Source organism: Oreochromis niloticus, linkage group LG5 (genome assembly GCF_001858045.2).
Source record: "Oreochromis niloticus isolate F11D_XX linkage group LG5, O_niloticus_UMD_NMBU, whole genome shotgun sequence".
NCBI lineage: Eukaryota > Metazoa > Chordata > Actinopteri > Cichliformes > Cichlidae > Oreochromis > Oreochromis niloticus.
The window spans coordinates 37,750,947-37,772,261 of record NC_031970.2 but is presented as its reverse complement, the minus strand read 5'-3'; the positions used below and the strand labels follow the sequence as shown (position 1 = coordinate 37,772,261).

Genomic DNA, 21,315 nt, shown 5'->3' with positions numbered 1-21,315 from the left:
CACTGAAAATGAAAGTTTGTGATTTGACTGATGTTTGTGGTGTAGATTGTTTCAAGATACAGGGCTGAAAATTATTTGTTTAATGATTTGAAACACTTAAGTATAACAGATATCTGAAAAACTAAGAAATCACGTGCTTCCTTACTTCAGTGTACATATACACAGTGCTTAACAACTTTATCAGACCCTCTGCCATGAAAAACGGAGAAACCACATAGAAATGTGTCAAAAACTTGTTTGGAAATAAAATTTTATATTAATTTTTTAGACTTAAATTTGAGCTGGCACATCAGAATCCTCTGAGAACTCAGAAATGAATCAAGGACAGTATTCAAACACTAAAGCTAATATTTTTAATAGTCCAAATTCAAAACATTCTCATTATTCTAATAAGAAGATCATTTTTGGTTTGACAGTGTTCAGTCTGATGTGTCCTCTTCACCTTGGTGAAAAAAGTAAAAGTAAATGTACATCCTCTGAAGGCACTGCACTTGTGATTGGAAGACCCTGTGTAAAATGTAAAGCAGCACAGTAGTGTACTGTGTGGATAAACATGCCCTACAGGACAAATGGGTTGTGGTCTTCTGTGACCTGGAGCTGCCAGTAATAATCTCTCCTCCGTGGAGGTTAAGTCCTGGAGGAAGATTTCCCACTGCCTCCCACATAAGCCTTCTGTTATCACAGGAATGCAGGTTCTGCAATCGCTAAACACTTCCTCCCAAAACCTGTAAACTACCAAAAGTCTTACAAAGTGGTTTCAAGGACTAATTGAGCGCAGTAATTGGGGGATATGCTAGATAATCATTTACAGACCCACACAATCACAATCAATACATACATACACACTGGTTCAGATTTGAGGAAAGACCCACTGCTATGAACACCTCCTCAAAATACCACAAGTCTAAGTTTAGAATTGCAAAATAATATAGAAGTACTGTTAAAGTGATAGGTCATTTTTTCACACTACTTACCAGACACTAAATAAGCCAGATATTGTGTTACAGTACGAATGGTTCTGCCAGGAATGGTTTTTTCCTGAGAGTTTTTCATTACACTATTTTGCTATACAGCTATCATCAAATATACAAAACGACAAGCTTATCCAAGTTAAAAGCACTGAAATATATAATCAAAACTACCCATTATTTAGATGACTGGATTATACATGTACTTCACTTTAGATGAAAATGGTGGGGGGATTCCTTCCTCCTGTTCCAATCAGTGCTAGTTTATTATTTATCCTCAGTAGGAATAAAATTTCCCAAAATACCACAAACTTATTGACAATATTGAACAGTCTAAAAGGCAAAGAATGACTGTCAGTTTCATTCAACTATGATTTCAAATTCACATTAAGCCACAACTTAATGTGAATGTCACTGTTTTAGAGTGAAAAAAATCCCCGAACTTCTAGAAATATTCCTACTGTGCCAACCACATGCCTGATCCTTGACATCAGAATTCCCTGCAAATGTAAAATCTTCAGCTTATTCTTTCAGCTTATTAAATTGCAGCTATGCACTGGGCTGCTCCCTGCAGCATCCTGCAGTTATAAGAAGTACCTCTGGAGAAACTATAAACACGGGTTGTTGGCTTTACAGGCAGTAGTGCCGCTGCTGTGCTGGGTCCATATAGCGGAGTAAGCACGCTCCAATGTGAAAATATCAACCCTAACCACACCAATTATTCACTGGATCATTCAGAAATGAGAGCTTACAGTCCAAGAATTTGTAGAACAAATTTACAGAGCTTACAGAGATGCTTTCACACATTTATTAACTCAAACTGGAAGTCAGTCTAAATCTGACATGTAGATGTCTACTGTGGCAGAATATTCATTTATTGTTTCATAAATTATATAAGTACAAAGTCAGGTTGAACATCACTGCCTACTATGTAAGGGTTGGTTGCTGGCTGCTGTCATCTGTCATAAAGTAGTACAATGAGATAATCAGATGTTTTATTAAAGGCTACTCACTGTCGTAGCATATAATAGTGAATAGACTGTAAAATAATGAAATAATGTTTTTTGTAAAAGTTAAACTGCCTAAAAGTCAGTTATCTAAATTCTGTGGACCTCTAAAATGTTTAACATCAGGCAAATAAAGACATAACTGGGAAAAAAACCAATGAATCAAATGGTCAATAAAATCTCTATGATATTGGTGAATCTAATAATAACAATATATAATGGAGAGGTTAAAGTTGCCTGAAATGATCTGGAACAGTGTTCTGCCACCTTCCGTCAATGAGCAATAAAACTGATAGACATTTAATGTATATTACTGTCTAATGATCTTTTTTTCATGATGGTATGGAGATACTTTACTCAGAGATAAAAAATAAATAAATAAATAAATAAAAGCATCTCATGACCCACTTACACTCTCAACAGATCCTTTTTTTCTTTTTATCCCTGTGATGTGTTCATGGTACAGATTTAAAGCTACAGCTGGTGTTTCAGCAACAAGCTAATGCTAGTAAAGAGGAGTAGCATCTTAAGTTGCAGGTAATTTCAAACACAGCTTTTCAAGCAGCTGAAGAAATATTACTAAACACAAAAACTGTTTCTGTGCAGTTTTTCACTAGCTAACGTGCAGTTGCTGTGTTACCCAGGGAGAGAAAAAAAAGATGAATGTGTAACACTGAGAGATGGAGAAAGTTGTAAAAGTGGGATAGGCTATTGCAAAGATAAGCACTGCTCAGCCGGTGAAATTTAGCAAATGCGAAATTAAAATCTTACCGTCCTAATTTATTTTAAAGGTTTTAAATCAAAAACTGATACTTTCTGCTGAATTATGTTTTGTAAAACATCTTGCAAAAAATAAATAAAGTAAATTAATGTTATTCAAACTGCATCAAACCTTTATAGTACAGTGTAGTCCAAACCACTCTGGTTAGTTTGCAGTACTGTGGTGTTTACAATGACACACCGTATGTTGGACTGCTACACACCAGACATGGTTTTTATGGTCAGGCTTAGGTTACAGTGTAGCAGACATCTATTAAAATATAAGTTGATGATGATGATTAGATTCTCTCATTGACTTCTCCCACTGACCACATGCAGTGTGTCTGTACTATAAAACAGGCACACTGCATCATTACATTTGTCTGTAAATGCAATGTATTATTGTTACTAATCACTATACAGCTACAACCACGATATTTTGTGAGCCCACTGTGTTTTTATACAGTCTAAGGTCTCCAAACACGGGTGGAGCATGTTACAGCAGTTGCATATTTTGAAAGTGACCTGTCCCATCCCCCACTGCAGAGGCAACGAGCACTGGTGTCAGTGAGTTATTTACTTTCAGGGTCATGCATCTCTGCAGCCACACTGACTGTACAAAAAAACCCCCCAATCATCTACATTTGGTTTCCTGAGGGAGAAGAGAGCAGGGAGAGGAGGAGGGTGTGGGAGGTTGGGGGTCAGGTTCCACTGGTAATGGTGTCGGTGAGGAGTCAATACTGTACGCTCCCTCTCTTAATCAGCACAGTACAACAAGGTCAGCTCCTCTGGAAACACTGCTGCACCGTGGCAGATCCAGCACCATCTGTGGTGGTGGTGGTGTCCGAGCCCTGCTGCAGCACACGGGACACAAGAACTTTATCATGGGCGTGTGATGGCACAGTCTTCGGGGGAAAAAACAACAACAATAACAAAAAAAACCCCACTGTGACTTCTTAACTTGTTCCTGTTGGATGAGTAACATCCGCTAGTTATGTAACACAGAGTCTGCTGTTTGCTGTGCTACTCAAACAACAGGTTTAAGCGGTTTTCCTTTACATAATAACAAAATCCAAATCTTTTTCTTCCCTCTAGATGAGCCGTAAGCATGCTTACTAATGGTATTACTCAAACAAGAGGGCCACAGCTCTCTAATGTCGGATATCCTGATGTTCTTTTAGTCTATGGGTTTGTGTTTTCTAAGGCAAATGCTCTTACACAACAGGGAACTCATGTCCTGATAGATTTAAAATATTGACGTGTGCTGATTATGACAAGATCAGATTATTGTTTTCACTAGAAGTGAAATTTGTAAAAATGGTGATTAATCTGACAGAGTGAAATATTGAAAGAATCCAATTAACCTTTCCTGATTCAGCGTGAGGCTTTTGGAAATCAGCTTTGCTGTGGTGTGCCTCCCACTATCGTTCTCGCCATCTCTTTTCTCTCATCAGCTTTGCATCACTGGAGTCTAGAGGGAGAGACATTTATAAGCTTCAGTAGTAAATACAAAGATTTAATTATTCATGGAGCCTACTACCCAGTTATTACCATGTAAGGAGGAAGGGGAAAAAAAGGAGGAAAACCTCTCAATTAATTATTGTAGTTTATGGCACTTTCGAGCATGAGCGTCTGGAATCTGTGTTACTGGGGAATCTTTGTTTACAACTGGGCCACTCAGCTGTGTTGTTCGTCACCACCACAGGCTCAAAGAATCGCTTCATAGTGCATTCACTGCCTATATCTCCTTATCCCCCAGAAGGAGATCAAGGAACGGAAAAATAAACAGAGACCTCGTAACACATAAGCACAATTAGGAATGCCGACCCGTCAGGCAGCGCAGTTCATGAAGGATAACATACAACTTTCAGGGGAACGCTGAACAAAACGGAATGTGTCAAAGAGTCAGCCCTTTACAATTAATCATTCTCTGTCAAACACATTAGCAGAGCTGTACGTTGCTGTTCCTGTGGACTGTTGCAGTGACGTTAGAACTTGCATCCACAGTTTCTCTGAGGAAAACAGTCCGAGTTGCTTCAGAAGTCCATTCCTGCCCTGAACCAAGTCGTTGTATGTCTCTGCATGTTTAGTTCCATGATGACGATTCAAATTTTAAGCAATCTAACAAAGGCAAGAAGCCTAAAAACACTGTTTAAAAAGTAACTTGTTATGGTAGCTTTACAAAAGTTGACATTTCTCATGACAGTATGGATGTCAAGACTTTGGTGTTAACAGTGAGTGCCTTTAGTGTAAGAGGGCTGTTTTAGAGAAGTTAGACAAAGCAGAGCTGAACACAGTCATGGCCGTGGGAAATTTCTTCACACAGGTGTGTTGATGCCACGTGATAGTCCATAACCACTTCTACAGCCAAGTCACCCTTGGGGTGCTTCTTCTTATACAATGCAATGTCAGCATACAAAACAGTGGATTTCTCCCAGCAGAGCAACTTTTCAGCTGGAATAATATGTAATGCATCAACCCCGTGTGACCCGGTGTGTCAAAGAAGTTAAAAATGGCTCATCCTGCGCTCACCCCAGGGACGAAGGAGACAGCAGGAGGTCAAAGGAAGAAGAGAAGGTTAAAAGTAGACCTGCTGACAGACCTGACTTCTGCTAATTGACACCCTTGGAACACCAGAGGGTCCTGTTGTACTCAGGCTATTGAGAACTACAATACTGTGCCAACACAGTTCCTGATATATAGTATCTCACAAAAGTGAGTACACCCCTCACATTTTTGTAAATATTTTGTTCTATCTTTTCATGGGACAACACTGCAGTTATGACACTTTGATACAATGTAAAGTAGTCAGTGTACAGCTTGTACAACAGTGTAAATTTGCTGTCCCCTCTAAATAACTCAATATACATCTATTAACGTCTAAACTGCTGACAACAAAAGTGAGTACACCCCTAAGTGAAAATGTCCAAACTGTGCTCGAAGTGTCAATTTTTTGTGTGGCAACTATTATTTTCCAACACTGCCTTAACTCTGTTGGTCATGGAGTTCACTAGAGCTTCATAGGGTGCCACTGGAATCCTCTTCCACTCCTCCATGATGACATCATGGAGCTGGTAGATGTTAGAGACCTTACGCTCCTCCACCTTCCATCTGAGGAAGGTGGAGGAGCCTGTGTGTGTAAAAATCATCAGTAACATTAACCATCTTAGCCAAGTTAGCTTGAAAGGTAATTAACTCTAACAAGGTTTTTCATAAACATTTCCAACTAATCACAAGATATGTATTAAGTCGTATTTGTCAGAAAGCTCACTTGAAGTCTGAGTACAATGTCAGTGATTTATGCTGTGCTGTAATTTAAGTAGACACCAGAAAGATGAATATATCGAGTGTTCCGATCGTATACTTGCTTATTATTGAAAGAAGTAGTTTTTGATAGATTGTGCGCAGTGTTATTTCAGTCAGTTGTCATTCACAGCCATTCAGAGTGAGTGAGAGGATGGGTGGCATTGACATTCATCAGTTTCCTGGACAGCTGTAGAAAAGAAAAAGAATCTGAGAGCACCAAGGAACGAGAAGCTGTCAGACGAGAGAAGTAGGCTATATAGTAGTGAAAGAGATGAGTCAGTGTTTCCTGATTTAATAATCATTGTCATTCAGGTCAGAAATAGAGAGTAATCCATTCCTGAACATCATGAAGAAAAACACCACTTGTTTACTGATATTCTTTTATGCTCAGTGTGGTGGAGTGCTTGAGTAATGAGAGAGGGAGAGAGAAAACCATGAAGCTGCTGACAGGGCAGAGAGAGTAGGTGACAGGCAAGTGAGAGCGAGAAAAGCAGTGAATATTGAAGGTTAAGATTATATAAAGACAAAAGAGAAAAGCAAATAGAGCAATGCAATATAATGGAGAGATATATGTAAATTAAACATGAATAAATAAATAAATTCAACCTATTTGTAATTTAAAGCTGAATGACATGAAACTATGAAAAACAAACCTCTGGAATCCACATCTGGAATAATCCAGGTAGAGAGTTTTTCCTTGGAGACAATTTATTTAAAAAAAAATGCTGGTGACTGCTTACCTACCAAAATATCCCCTTTGGTAGTTCATGCAACAACAGACATCTCTAGGATCGTAAAACCATTTACATGGCAACACACACACACACATACGCTGAGTCACAAGGTAAAAAAAATAACATGCTTTCACATCTAGTAAAAACTGGAAATACGGGGCTTTAAATGAAGGGCCCACATCCTTCCTATTAGCAGTTTGAAATCAGATAAAGGACAAAAAAGTTAAAAAGCACAAGAAATGGAATCCATCACACTATCTGGGTAGCTTTAATTTCATGGATATTACCATCTGTTGCAGACAAAAGGCAGTGTGGTACGGCAATTAGACGAAAGGAAGCTGAGGCTGAAAAGCTGGTGTGCCATATATTATTGTTACAAAATAATCTCCGGGATAACTCTGACTACGAATCCATTTCTTAACCTCAGCATGTCAAAACACTGAGGGTGTTAGAACACTCGTGGATTCCACTTCAGGTTATACTCACATTATTAGTGAGCGTCACTAGTGACCTTCCCAACAAAGGCAACAAACAAAATTTGAGTTTGTTACTCGGGGCGCTCATTAAATTGTCATGTAGAGGCAGCAGGGGGTTTGAAGAGTCCTTCATGAAAGCAATAAGAAAGGAAGATTGGTATCAACAGTAAAATGAAGGAATATGAAGCAGTCTCATTTCCATATACTGCATTACAGAAATGAGGTGATGTGAAACCATTACTATTTATATCACTTCTCTATCATGGCAAAAAAGTCATAGACCAGAAACTGAGCAAGGAAAGGGAAATTCTAGCATAGTACATTCAAAAGAGTTGCCAAGTACTATAGCAGAGCAATGAGAACAACATAGCAGCGCTACAATGGCATGGTCAGGAGCCATGCACAGGAAGTTCCACTGAGGCACAATGACTGTCCTAATAAATAAGTAAACAGGCTAATTGGTCTTTTAAATTCCCCGAAGGTGTAAAATGTGAGTGTGAATGGTTGTCTGTGTCCATGTGTTGGCCCTGCGACAGACTGGGCACCTGTCCACCCACTGCTGTGGCCCCACAGCAGTCTGGTTTGTTACATATTAAATAAAATAAAAAATCATATCAGAAGTGGTTAGAAAATGCTGCTGGTGGCTGACATGGAATTCTGCTGTAACAGCTGACTGGATGACTGCATAGTTTCAATGAATTTACAGTTTGATCATTTCAGTGATACATGTCACACATACATACATATATACATATTTTTAAATATTCATATAGATTTTACTTTGATCAAAATCTTCAGCCTTTTTTCTAACATTACTCCTCGATACCTTAATTTCATGTTAAGACAGTCTCTTCTTAAGATCACTTAGAAGGAAGGTTAGACTTATACATGCTGCTGGCTAAGTACACGGAGGGCATTTTGCTTCTTTTCAAAAAATTGAAAAAAAGTGTGAATCCATCGAAACCAGTTGCCAGTACTTATAGCAGCATTACAGTACAATAGTAGTAACACAGCTTTACATACAATGCATAAGTCAAATATAAGCACAGGAGCAGAATAGATGTTTGTGCTTTGCCAGGAGATGTTAATGTAAAGTAAAAGTATACCATAACTACTTAAAACTCAAGTTTAAGCAGTAAAGAAACCTATGGAAACACAAGCAATCTGTGGGAGCCAAGATTCTGACTGGGTTGTAGGTATGCAAATACTTAACGTCACTTGCAAATCGATTTATAACTTTTATGCCATGTGTTTGTTTTTCCCTGGACTTTTGGTTAATATTCTGTCTCTCTCCAATAAAATGACACTACTACAAAAATTAAGACTCTTTTCTTTGGAAGTGAATTTGTAATTCAGCAGAGGATCAAATAATTATCTCCCCCAACTGTATCTGTGGGCAATTTAGCAAACTTCCTAAAAAAAAGAGATTTTTCTTCTCTGTTAGATAATGCTTAAAAATGACTACTCGAATAAGTGCAGAGGTGTATTTCTTTGGTTTCTTTCTGAAAGAAAGTCCATGGGACTCACAAAGAATTCATTATGTGGGTTTTATGAGTATTTTCCACAAGCTGCTCTCCTCTGCCAGAAGTTAGGGTTCTCCCCGCTGCCAAATCCGACCTTGAGTTCTGGATACACACCATATTTTCTCTCACTCTGTCCAATGTCTTGGTTTAGCTATTGTCATAGCTATCCTGAAGCCTGCTATTAAAAGGAACATCAATGGCACACTCGTAAAAAAATAAATAAATGACACGATTAACAGTTAACCTTCTGCAGCAATTCTGACCCTTCAATTTTCTAAGGTGACATTGGAATACATGGGGTATGCTAATGACCTTTAACTTTCTTGGACTGCCATCAGGCAAATTAGAAGAACATGTCTTTAATTGTTTATTGACCTGTGTATTTTTGATCCCCTTGATGTGGCACCACATGAGCTGGTATCAGTTATAATTAGTTCTGGACCTCTCGATCTGCATCTCAGATTTCTTAATCAATTCAAACTGATCTCTCTTTGGACTGTTTGATGGCAACTTCTTAATCTCTGACAGTTGGTGAGTGGATAGAGCTGTGCTGGGAGAAATAAAATGTGAAATCATTTGCCAACAAAACTAGCCAATTAGATACATAAAAATGAGCATCGGCAAAATGCTTTGATGAAATTAAACTTGGCATCTATCAGGCCACTGACACGCTGTCTAGGGTTGTGGGTAGGGTTTGTTTTAGGTCATTTTGGAGAATTCGGTATATCCAAATGCAAAAAATGTAAAAATAAAATAGTTTGTCAAAATGCATTTAGGAAATTTCACTGAAACCGTAACATACCCTAGTTTTCCAGTCGTTACCTCACATGGGTTGCCAGTGACATGATGGATGTTAAGAGATTAACACAGTGCTAGTAATTGGATAACTCCCAAAAATAAAAAAAAAATATCAATATTGAAAATCATCCACTAACTGGAAGGTTGGAAGATTTGTGATAACTGGGTGCTCCAGTCTCTGTGCCAAAGTATGCTTGGGCAAGCTACTGAACCCGAAGTTGCTCACAGTTGCAGTTCAGATAGAAAGCGGGTGAATGAGGCATGTTGTATAAAGTGCTTTGAGTGCTCAAATAGAGTAGAAAAGCATTATGTAAGAATCAGTACATGACTCTAACACTTTGCTATTAAAATACTACATAAGTACATAAAAAATTTATTTTTGGTGGCGCAGTGATTAGCACTGTAGCAAAAAAAACAAAAAAAACCCCCAACAACTCTATTCTCAAAAGTTTCAACAATCTGGAAACAAAGACAGACTCCATAACATAGGTTTAAGATTTGAGTTTGGAGCTAGGCTTGGGGTTGTCACCAAGGATGACCCAGTGGAAATGTGCGACACTTGTGTGACACTTCCTGAAAAAAAGATCTTTCCCTCCAAATCCAAGAGGACCTGGCTGCAGCCACTGAAGTCGAAAACACGTCAACTCCACAGCACTGTTAGGGTTTCATGTTGGGTTTTTTGGCCTTTTTACGGCCTTATTTGAAAGGGTACAGTGAACAAATGCGGCAAAGGGCCATGGGTCGGATTCGAACTGGCCGCTCTCAGCCATGCAGCATATTGAGCATCTATGCGGCGTCTATATGAATGACTCTGTCCCAGCCTTTACGATCCACTTGCACAGTTTCCACTTAATCTATCACGTGTTTCCACCTACTGTGGAGGTCACGAGTTTCTGCTTATTATGGAGCGCCACAGTGGCTGCAGCCAGACCCTTCTCTCCAAATCTAGTAAAAAACAAAAAAAACAAAACATTTTCTCATGTCCGACTCCTTTGAGACTAATATAAAATACAAAGCTCAGAATAAAAGAAAAGACTGAAAAGCCCTTGTTTGGGGAGTAAATATTTGCATTCCAGCTGCTAGATCTGAAAAATAATCATCAAATATATTCATTGCTTTCACTCCACAGCTAATTTATTAACAGAGACAACAGACACTGTGGAGCTTTACTATCATCCATCTGCTGTTAAAAATTTGAATGTACACCCTGAACACCTTCACTCTCACCTCTGTTCCACTCTGCTGCATAGTTAAAAACTAGCTCATATAGCTTCCAAGAGTGGAGTGGCAGGTCTATTGGTAATTTGCTAACTTCTGTGGTCAGTGGACAAAAAGTAATTTTCCTGTCAGCGGAGTGAATCTGAACCACCACTTTGGAGTCATCAGTATGGTGTCCTACCGTTTCATCAAAACACCACTGCAGCTAACGCAGCCACATGCAGGATCTTGCAATAAGACACTGTTGACAGTTTTTAAGTCACACAGTGGAGATGTGAAGTGGAACAGTACAGCTGACAGTCATCTCTCAGGAGCTGGTGATGATTTCTGTAAGCCACCACACACAAAGACCCCCTGTTCCCCTCAATATCCCACACTGTCTTCTGCTAAAGTGGGGCTACTGCTTAGAGCTGAGGTAATTCCATTTTTCCAGCACTATGAGGTTCTGTTATTGCACTGAAGGCTGTTACAAAGCTTCAATATCCTTCCCAAGCATAAGCTCATGAGAGTTTATCCTTGACCCGATAAAGAGAGAGGCTTTGCTCTGTCAACAATTCAGTCCTGTAAGTCTTTGCCTTTTCATAGGCTGATGAAATCCTTTTCCACTTTCACCATACCTGCAGTTTCACAGAGCTGTGATATCAGAAACATGTCTGGATGGCCAACTGCATAATGTATCTGTCGGGGTTTCTGGGTCGTTGACCCAGTATTTTTAGTTCATGTTCACTGTTTATCTCCTGCCTGTTCTCACTTCCTATTTTTCCCATGTCAGCTTGTGTCACTAGTCAGATTATGTTCAGCCCTGTACTCACCCGTTTCCAATCATTGTCATCATTCAACCTGTGTATTTAAGCTCCTCGGTTTCACCAGTTCTTTGTCGTGTCATTGATGTTCTCGTGAGGTTATGTTGTCATTCCCGTTAGTGTTCTCCCAGTTCAGTCAGCCATTCAGTTATCCAGCCAGTCAGTATCCGTTCACCCTTTGTTCATCCACTCCTTATAATAAACCTTCACCAGTCTTCACCTACCTGCGAGTCCTGCGTTTGGGTTCCTTCTTCCTCGCCTCCACACAAAACTTGACAGTATCAAGTCAATTCCAAACTTTAATGCAGCGGTCCCCAACCTTTTTTGCGCCACGGACCGGTTTATGCCCAACAATATTTTCACGGACCGGCCTTTAAGGTGTCGCGGATAAATACAACACAATAAAACTAGTACCGGTACCGAAAAAAAGAAGATTTATTCATAACACACGTGAAAAGACCCAGGAAAACCGAGTTAACGATAAAAACGATAACAAAATAACGCTGAAAACCGATAAAAACCCTGAAAAACACACATTTCACATCTGAGCCTCAACTCTCGCGGCCCGGTACCAAACGACACACGGACCGGTACCGGTCCGAGGCCCGGGGGTTGGGGACCGCTGCTTTAATGTATTCAGAATGGGGGCAGTACCATAAAAAAATAACCCATGAGCTGTGACTGTATGCTTCATCAGGTGTTAATCTGCTAATCGGCAATCCTTTCCAACAGAAGTGAGAATGCTTCCCTGCTCCGGCACAATATCTAATACTATAAATTTAAAGATTTTCATCATAACTCTCATGTACAGTATTAGAGGCTCTAACAGGCTCTCCTCCACACAGTCCTCATTTAGAAAGTGCTTTACAAACCCCAACATCACAGCTAACATGAGGATTTTTCTATGTCAGTGCAGCCAGCCAAACCACTTAGTGAAAGTGCACAGCATATCCTCGGTTTTCACATAAAACTCATGGTATATCAGCCAGGCACAGCACAAAGGTGACCCGCTGAGACTGATTCTCCTGATGTAAACTAATGTAAGTCTATTGATGACAACCATCCAACCAACCCGGTGACAAAACATTCCCTACTGACAGAAGATGACATTAAACATGTTTTTAAAACCTTAAATTTAAGCACTTATTTCTTAAATCCAGCTTCAGTTACATCTATGTCACTAGAGGTCCAGTGGAGTCACACAACACACTTGTCAAAGTAGCCATGCTCATAATTTTAAGCCTCACGAGTTTCCAAATTGAGTTATTTAAGAATAATCCTACACAGCTGTTATTAAGAAGGGGAAAAAAAAACTATACCCAGTCTTCTGTAGCAGGTTATAAACATGATTTTTAATGTTGTTAATTTAAAAATTTTAACATTGCTATTGGAGCCAGTCTCAAGTGCAACTGCAGATTTTAACACTTACGGCTTTTTCAGCAGAGGTCATCAATTGAATGATAATAAATCAGATAGACATAAGGAAAAAACCTCCCTAATTAGCTGAAGTTGGTACAGTCCATATAGCTGTGTTTCATCACAGAAACTTTACTTCAAGAGGATAAACAAGCACTCAGCAGCTGGTGAAAGACAATCACAAGTCCTCTAATTTTTAATCAATGTGATGTTGTCAGTCTATAACCACAGAAAATAGGCACTTACATCAAGTAGTGTGTTATTTGCGTTGGCCTCAAATGTCATGAAGCATGACCTAAATTAGAAGTCTAATAACGCCCATAACCCATTTTATACCAGGGCTCGCAAAATCGCTAGCCCGATGTCCCGGGGCTAGCGATTTTTCCAGTCGGGCTACCAAAATCTATCTCAGCCCTGCCCGTCGGGCTATCATAGGAAGGGAAAATATATGTCAATGCTTTTGCATTCTTTCGAAGATGTAGCTGAGTAATTATGTCATTGGCATCGATGAGCCACTGCCAATATGTGACATATTGAAATCACGTTTGAATTTGTGCTTGTTTTTTGCTTTCACTTTCACTTTGCAATTGCGCGAACGGTGTGTAGAGAGCGGCAGCACTGATTGGTGAGTGACGATTAATTGCGCACCAATTCCTCTGACATCATCTTATCACTCATTAGCTTACTATTCAAACGTGACAAGTGAAATCTCCCACAGCAAGCTTAAACATGTGAGAGGTTGATTGCGCAGAGAATCGCTGACCGTTATGCAAGTACGTGTGTAAAAGCAGCAGGATTTACGCCGGTATTTTAGTTCTGCTGAGCCAAATAAGACAGGTCAGGGTGAAGAAGGGGCAGCCAAATAAAAGCCGACCACAAAACGGAAAAGTTATGACAAATCAGACTATGAGGCAAAAAGAAAGCTCAGCTCTTTTGGTGGCTGGAATATGACAAGCTAAATAACATGATGTTCTGCCAGGTGTGTTGCAAGTTTCATTTCATTTGAGTCGACAAGCGCCTTTGTAACTGGGACCAGTAATTTTAAGAAAGACCCCATCAGAACCCATGAGAAATGCAAGAAATGCATTATTGCTCAGTCTGCAATATCTTTCCCAGAACAAACAGCAATTGCAAAAAACATACTAAAAATAAACCAAGCACAAGAAGAAGTCCTGAAAAATCTTTCAAAAGCGTACTCTGAACTACCATTGTCAAAATTTAGCAGTCTTTGCAAACTTCAAAAAGCAAATGGCCTCGATCTTGGTTCCACTCACCCCTTACCCTTGACTTCAGTGGAAATTTCAGATTCAGGATCTGACACAGACTGATTCATGTTCTACACAGTTCTTACAAGTTCATAGAAATTTCTGTTTAATTAGAACCAAGTATTTGAGTTGATGACTGTGATTTTTATACAGTTGTTGTGATTTGTATTTTAACAACCTTCTGATTAATTTTTGTTTCTGTTACAATATTATACTTTAATGTATAATATTGTAAAGGAAACAAAACATTAAAAAATTGCTCTCTTTTTTATTCGGGCTACTTAAATTTATTTTGGGCTACCAAAAACTGAAGAGTGCCTGCCCGAAGGGCTACCAGAGATTTTGAAATTTTGCGAGCCTTGTATTCTCTAAGCAGTCTAAGTGCAAAGACAAACTCTAAGCCTGTCTAAGCCAAATCTAGTGTCATCCCTTTGATGCATTTACCTATAAATTCGTTAATTTCTACGTTAATGCAGAGCGATTTACAGATGGTCCTGCAACAACCACATTAAACAAAATTCTTTCTTAGCTTTTTGAGCTAAGGGCTGAGGGCTGATGTTGAATATAGACTTTAAGAATCATTCGTATATTTTCTAAAATATTTTGCTCTTGCTGATGCAGCAAACTGATGGTGCTTCTGAAGAGGATGTGATTCTGAGATCACTATTCTCATTTTCCACCACATTACCACAAAACCCAAAATAGAACACAAACACACAAAACCAATTTCAAGGTCAGGAAATGTCCAAACTGTCCAAGTGATTCTTTTGCAGTGGTTCCTAGAATGCAATTGATAATTGGATGCAGTGAGTCCCGTGTTGCCTGCTGCACTGTTTGTCCAAGGTGCTGTTTGGAGCAAACCTACTGCTATGTCAGGTTTCTTCTCCTGTCTCAGAAACTATTACATCTGCTTTGCTTCAAACTTGGCATGTGTATTGCAGGACAGCCAAATAAGTGTAGTGTTCAATTTGATGTAATTTAAATGAGTGGTTCTCATATTTCAGTTAAAGGTTTTACCAGTGTTTCCCCTACAGTGACTGCTGGCTGGTTGGCTCAGTGTGTAGGGTGAAGGGCCCTCACGCCCACACACACACACACACACACGCCCACACACACACACACACACACACATATCTTGTGGGGACATCTAATTGACATAATGCTTTCCCTAGCCCCTTACCCTAACCATGAAAAATGAATGCCTAACCCTAACCCTAAATCTAACCATAACCTAATTGTAACCCTGTCACTAAAACCACATTTTGAGTCTCAAAAATGCCTTCAAACTTGTGGGGACCATGATATTGGTCCCCACACGTGTACTAATCTATCAATTTTTGGTCCCCACAAAGATATGAATACATGCATGTATGGTCAAGTCTTTTAACTTTGAGGGATCTAAGTCATCATCTGTGATGAGTTTATCCCTATAGGATAAATATTTGTTCTTTTTTGAGTTTTTTTGTTAAAAATAAACAGCATACTTCAATGGCAACAGAGTAACAGAGTACTTTTCACTCATCGTGTACATATTTACATAGTGCATGTCATGCTGTAGTTTCTGTTTTCTCCTGTTTGTTGGTCATTGTTTCCCTATGCTTCTCTTCACTCTGGCCTCACGTTTCAACAGTTTGCAGTGCCAGAAAATTATCAGGAAATTTTTGAGTTTTTTCACACTGTTTTCCTTCTTTCTTTCTTTTTTTCCCCCGCAGTGCTCATACTGTAACAGTGAGCCAGTAAACGCTGCTGCTTACATCCATTGTAGTCACAGTAGCACCATTAAATTACAAAAATGGTATGTATATGTATATATGTACACACAATAATAGGGATAGGATTTACAAAAAAAAATGTTAAGAATGAAAACAAACTATATGCAATTAAAGATTTCAGTGGTACTACAGTACAATAGTAACTGGCTGATGTGTTGACAAACTGGTGCATCTACAACTTTCCATTTATATCCCAGGTAAGTCCAGTTCTATCTGCCATCAGAACTACAGGCACATATTACACAGTCACAGCCCCATCCAGCCAGAGCATCTATAGCTGTGATGAAAGTGTTGTGTTGCCCTGTGATTAACTTGGAAAGAACAAGTTGTCCACGTTGTCTGATTCCTCCATCTCTTAGGGACAGGCCTTCAATTCATCCCCACACAGACACGTCACTTTGTTTCAGGACACTGTGGAGTTCCAGAAGCACTGAGAGCCATTACCATCACTGGCATTATGTTAGTTGATAATGAGTTGTCTGATACTTGGGGAAAAATCATTGGTGTTTTTGCAGGCTGAAAGGGACTTGGACATGCAGTTCTCAGTGTCCATGTTCATTGTAAAGACTTTGCATTTGGCACAAGCACATAGATGAGCTGAGAATGACAGATGATCTTACTAATGACATACCCCAGTCCATCACACCCCAGTCCATTTTGGCCTATCTAGAACACCTATATGTAAAACCTTAACAGATTATTTAAAAAACATAACCATGGGCTAGGGCAGGGGTCGGCAACCTGTGGCTCCGGAGCCGCATGCGGCTCTTTAATCCTTATACTGCGGCTCCGCCTGGTTTGGGAAAATAAATTAGAAGTATTTAGCTGAAGTGTATTTTGATTATGTTAGTTCTTTTTTTAATTATTATTTTATATTATTATATTAGTTTTTTCATCCCTCAAAATAAGCGCCACACTCGCGGAAGATGGTGTACCCGTAGAAACGCCGTGCATTTATCGAGACTTTCAACCCCAGGTAGGCCAATTATGGATCTTCGGATCCACATTATGTCAGCAGCTGTTCTCCACCGTGAACTATGTTAAAAACAAACACTGCTCACGCCTCACAGATGACAGCTTACAGTCCTGCGTAAAGATGAAACTGACTTCGTATAGCCCCGATTTGTAGACGCTGTGCGCATTGGTTCGGGACCAGAAGTCCCATTGTAAACATATCACAGCAGACCCGACGATGTTTCCATGAACATGCTTTTCAGCATCTCTTTATTGAGCACTTTTCACACACGGTTGCTGTACGCATACAGCCGGCTGTAGCTTTTCAGCTCACAGCCCGACAACACAACAGCAGAGAGAGCACAGACTTTAAGGCGGTGAGGCGTGATTGCGGGTGTCGCTCAGGTGCGTCCGCCTCCCCTGCAGCGGCGCTGCAGACCACGCCCCGCCGCACACGTTAACCTGGTAAAATACATATTTAGGCAGAATTTTGCAAATATCTATTTTTCATTTTTCAGCAGCATGGTGCTTTTCTCCAATTACTTTTTAAAAGTCAGGTCAAGGCTCCAACAGCCCAAAGGCGATATAAGGGTGGCGGCTCACAACAGTTTTTGTTTGCTACATGTATCATTTTAGTTCAGCTGGGTGTCTTTCCTTTGTTATATTTCTTTAAGAGTTCAAAATGTGTTAATTACATAAATAAAATGTAATTTTCTCTGTAGCACTTCATGGATTTTATAAGCAACACACCTTAGTTGTTCACACAAAGCATAAAGGTAAAAAACAATATATACAGTGTTATCTTCATTTTAGATGTCAAAAAGTATTTGCGGCTCCCAGTGTTTTCTTTTGCGTGGAAACCGGGTCCAAGTGGCTCTTTGGGTGTAAAAGCTTGCAGACCCCTGGGCTAGGGTTACCTTGTGGATGCTAAGAAGTTACGTTCATTGTACTGTTGATGTGGAAACTACGTTATCCAAATCAACATCTAACATCAGCTGAAAGCCGAGCCTTGTCATTGACATTTTTATAGCTTGGCACATCCTAACAATGATGAAAGTCTTACCAGCATATTATTAGCTAGGATTTTAGAATGAGGTGGTCAGTCATACATAGCTGTTCGTGTGTGCGAACCTAATATATTCCAGCCAGGACAGCTGTAGTCAAAGGAACACTCAAATGGCCAAAGAAACAGCATGAAAGAAGGAGCTGGGGTGGAGGTGGTTTAGAAAGCATTTTGCAGATATGCAGTAACTGCAGCCATGCTAAAGCAGCCTAAAGAGCATGAAGGGAATCAGGTGAAGTGGACTGGCATTAAAATCAGTGAATCTGTTAGTACTAGCTTAACTTGAGTTAATATGTTTATCTATCTAGTTTATACAATTATCCTCTTAAACTAGTCATCGAGTTTGCAAAGTCCTTGATATAAAACTTAAATGTGTTTTTTTGTAAGTACAAAACAAAACAGTCCTGGAGGAATAAATCTATCGATGGAAAAGAAGAATCAGAGAGAAAACACAGCAGGAAGCACTATGATATCACTGCCTCCCTGAGGATAGCAGTATAGTTATATGGGTAGAGTAGTGCTGATAAGTGAGAGTGCACAGCAGCAGAAGTCTAGAAGGGTGTAAGAAAAGAATGACAGCGTATGTACAGCGAGCCGGGCACCACATACCTGATGTGTCTCGGACTTTCACTTTCAGATCTGCAAATGACAAAAACATCAATCAGGAAAAACAAGGAACTAAAAGTGGAATAGCGACATACTCAAAAAAAAAAAAAAGAAAAAAGAAAAATGGTTGCATTTGTTTTGCAGGTTGCAAAGACTGATAATAGCAACTTCATCTGAAGCCAAAAACCACGATAATGCACTTCTGACCAGGTCAAAATGTGCAATGAAAGTTCATTAAGGGAAAGCAGCCATATTTGGCTGGATTTCTGTATCATACATATCTGAAGGCAGTTCAGTGAAACATTATGGTGTCAATTAAGAAGTAAAACTGCCTTCTTTGCTTTTTCCAGACCAGCAGGTCTAGGACAGTTAAATCCCTCGGGCCAGAAAAACAAGAAAACCAACCATATCTTCTACATCCAGTCTGATTTTGTAGCTCTGCTTAATACTCATTTACAAGCAGTGTAAATTATGCATGAGGTTTACTTTAGCTGTACCTCAGCACTGTCAAAATATTCTTCTGATACCTCAGAGCTGCTTTAGCCTAGATCAAACCACAAACATTGCAGGGAACTTGTTTTTCCTTGGTTCAACATTTTACTCTAATCATAGTCTGGCTCAGAGGATTTTTTATGTGAAACTAACAAGAGCTGGCAGATGCCTTTTTCTGCATTTTTGTCTCAGTGCAGCTGATGGTCAGAAACGGGCACGTAAACTAAAGCTTAAAGCACGCAGGAAATTACAAGCAAAATAAGCTAAATTATAAAGGAACATGACATATTTGGTTTTTTGACCTTGGCCAGATGTGCAGGTAGGCATGTGTGTAATGACAGATGCCAGCATGACTTTTGCTCCCCACAGATTCCAAAGGATGTCATGTCAGAGGCCGGTGGTCACAAAAAGGGACAGATCCTTTCAAAGACGGAGGAAAATTCCATCGTTAAAAAGGCTCTGAAAGGATGAGGGTGTCTTTAACATCCATCAACCTCACTCTGGAAAATGATAGGGACTCTTCTATTTCACCGCTTTTGGACCAGTTGAGGGAGCATAAGACCAGCCAGCCGTAATTGGTTTGAAGTAGTGCTGGGCGATATGGCGATATATATTGTGTGGACGATAGAAAAGTGTCTATCGTGCCATTTGTCTTCTATCGTTTCTATCGTTTCTAACCCTAATTTTATAAATTATTACAAAAAATATATCATTAACCCTTTACAACCGGTCGGAGCAGGCACGCTCTGTTTTGCCTAGCTATTTTTAAATCCCTGTAGAACTGGAACCAGGTAAGGTAGCGCAATAATTTTTTTTTGCATATGAAACGTAGGAGTTGTACTTACATCTTATTCCATTAGCTTGCCCTAGGTCACGGTTTCCTTCCACATATAGCTTTGCAAAAATTGCATAAAAAGCACTTCCAGCAACAAAAACATAATATTCCAGAAACAGGCTTTGCCGATCCGATCAGCTGTTCATAACACTTCCTATGTTGGAATATAAGGCTGTGTCCCAATTCAGGGTCTGCACGCTTGAAGTACGCATTTTAAGTGCGATTACGTCACCGCCACGCGACGACGGCTGTCCCAATTCGAAGTGTACTTCAAATGCGTACTCCAAATGCGCCGTCGATTTCCCCAAATATCAAGCGTGGTCCGGTGTACGCTTCGTGGTCCCATATATCCCACAATTCATCGCGCGGCGGTGGGTGTGGATAATTTTGCCGCAAAATACGGCAGAAGGGAGCGGCCGAAGAGTGAACTGTCAAAAGTAAGTACTGAATATTATGTCACTTATTTATGTGCGAATGTTTAATAACGAAGAACATTAAAACATTACTGTTGGCCACATGTCGGCAAAGTTATGTGACATTAGTGATGTTAAATATACATATACATATATATATATATATATATATATATATATGTAGAGAGAGAGAGAGAGAGAGAGAGAGAGAGAGTTGAGAGCTCTACCCACCAGGGGTAAGTCTTCTGACTTATCCCACTTTAATGAACGGTAGCCGCTAAAAGAGTAGTTACTGTTGCTGCCCTTTTGTGTGTGTGTGTGTGTGTGTGTGTGTGTGTGTGTGTGTGTGTGTTTAGCGCGCCGGAGCGGAGAACACGGACAGGAAGGCGAGGACGCCGCCGGGTTTCCCCCTTCTGCACCGCTTGCCTGGATTTTTAATTTTTAGTGACTTTTATACTGTGGCGGACGCCACTGGATTTTTAATGTTGTGTTTTATTGATTTCTATTGTGTTGTTCCCTGGCCAGGGTTGTTTTAATTCATTTTACATTTTTAACTGTTTAAATATAATAAATTATATTTTAGACATACAGTTTTTAATTCGTGTGCATTCCCTTGGCTGCTCCACTGCTCTGTCCGTTTTGAGGAAGGTTTCCCTCCGTTAATAACACTGTGCAAAAATCACCTTCGCTCCGTTACAAATACATATAATATTGGCCATATTGTATTTACATTACCACAGTGAGATGACTTTAGTCTCATGAATAACATTAGCTAATTATTATTTACTAACTAATCTTGAAATGACTGTTCAGTACAGGAATGAAGCCCAACAATCATGTTTTACAGTCCTGTGGTCTCAACTAATCAAAGTGATGTCATGACAAAAATGAATGACCAACAAAACAT

General features: G+C 39.6%; 1 protein-coding gene across 5 annotated transcripts in view; it reads right to left on the bottom strand.

Annotated features, from left to right (window-relative positions):
- Positions 1–21,315, bottom strand: part of iqsec1b (IQ motif and Sec7 domain ArfGEF 1b) — a 262,794-nt gene that overhangs the window by 166,298 nt on the left and 75,181 nt on the right. For 3 of the 5 annotated variants that reach the window (XM_005452240.4, XM_019358559.2, XM_019358561.2), the window contains exon 2: positions 18,672–18,701. The exons of the other annotated variants lie outside the window; for them this stretch is intronic. In XM_005452240.4, the coding sequence (XP_005452297.1) occupies positions 18,672–18,701 (30 nt within the window). The remainder of the gene's footprint in view (positions 1–18,671; positions 18,702–21,315) is intronic. 5 annotated transcript variants of the gene reach the window in all.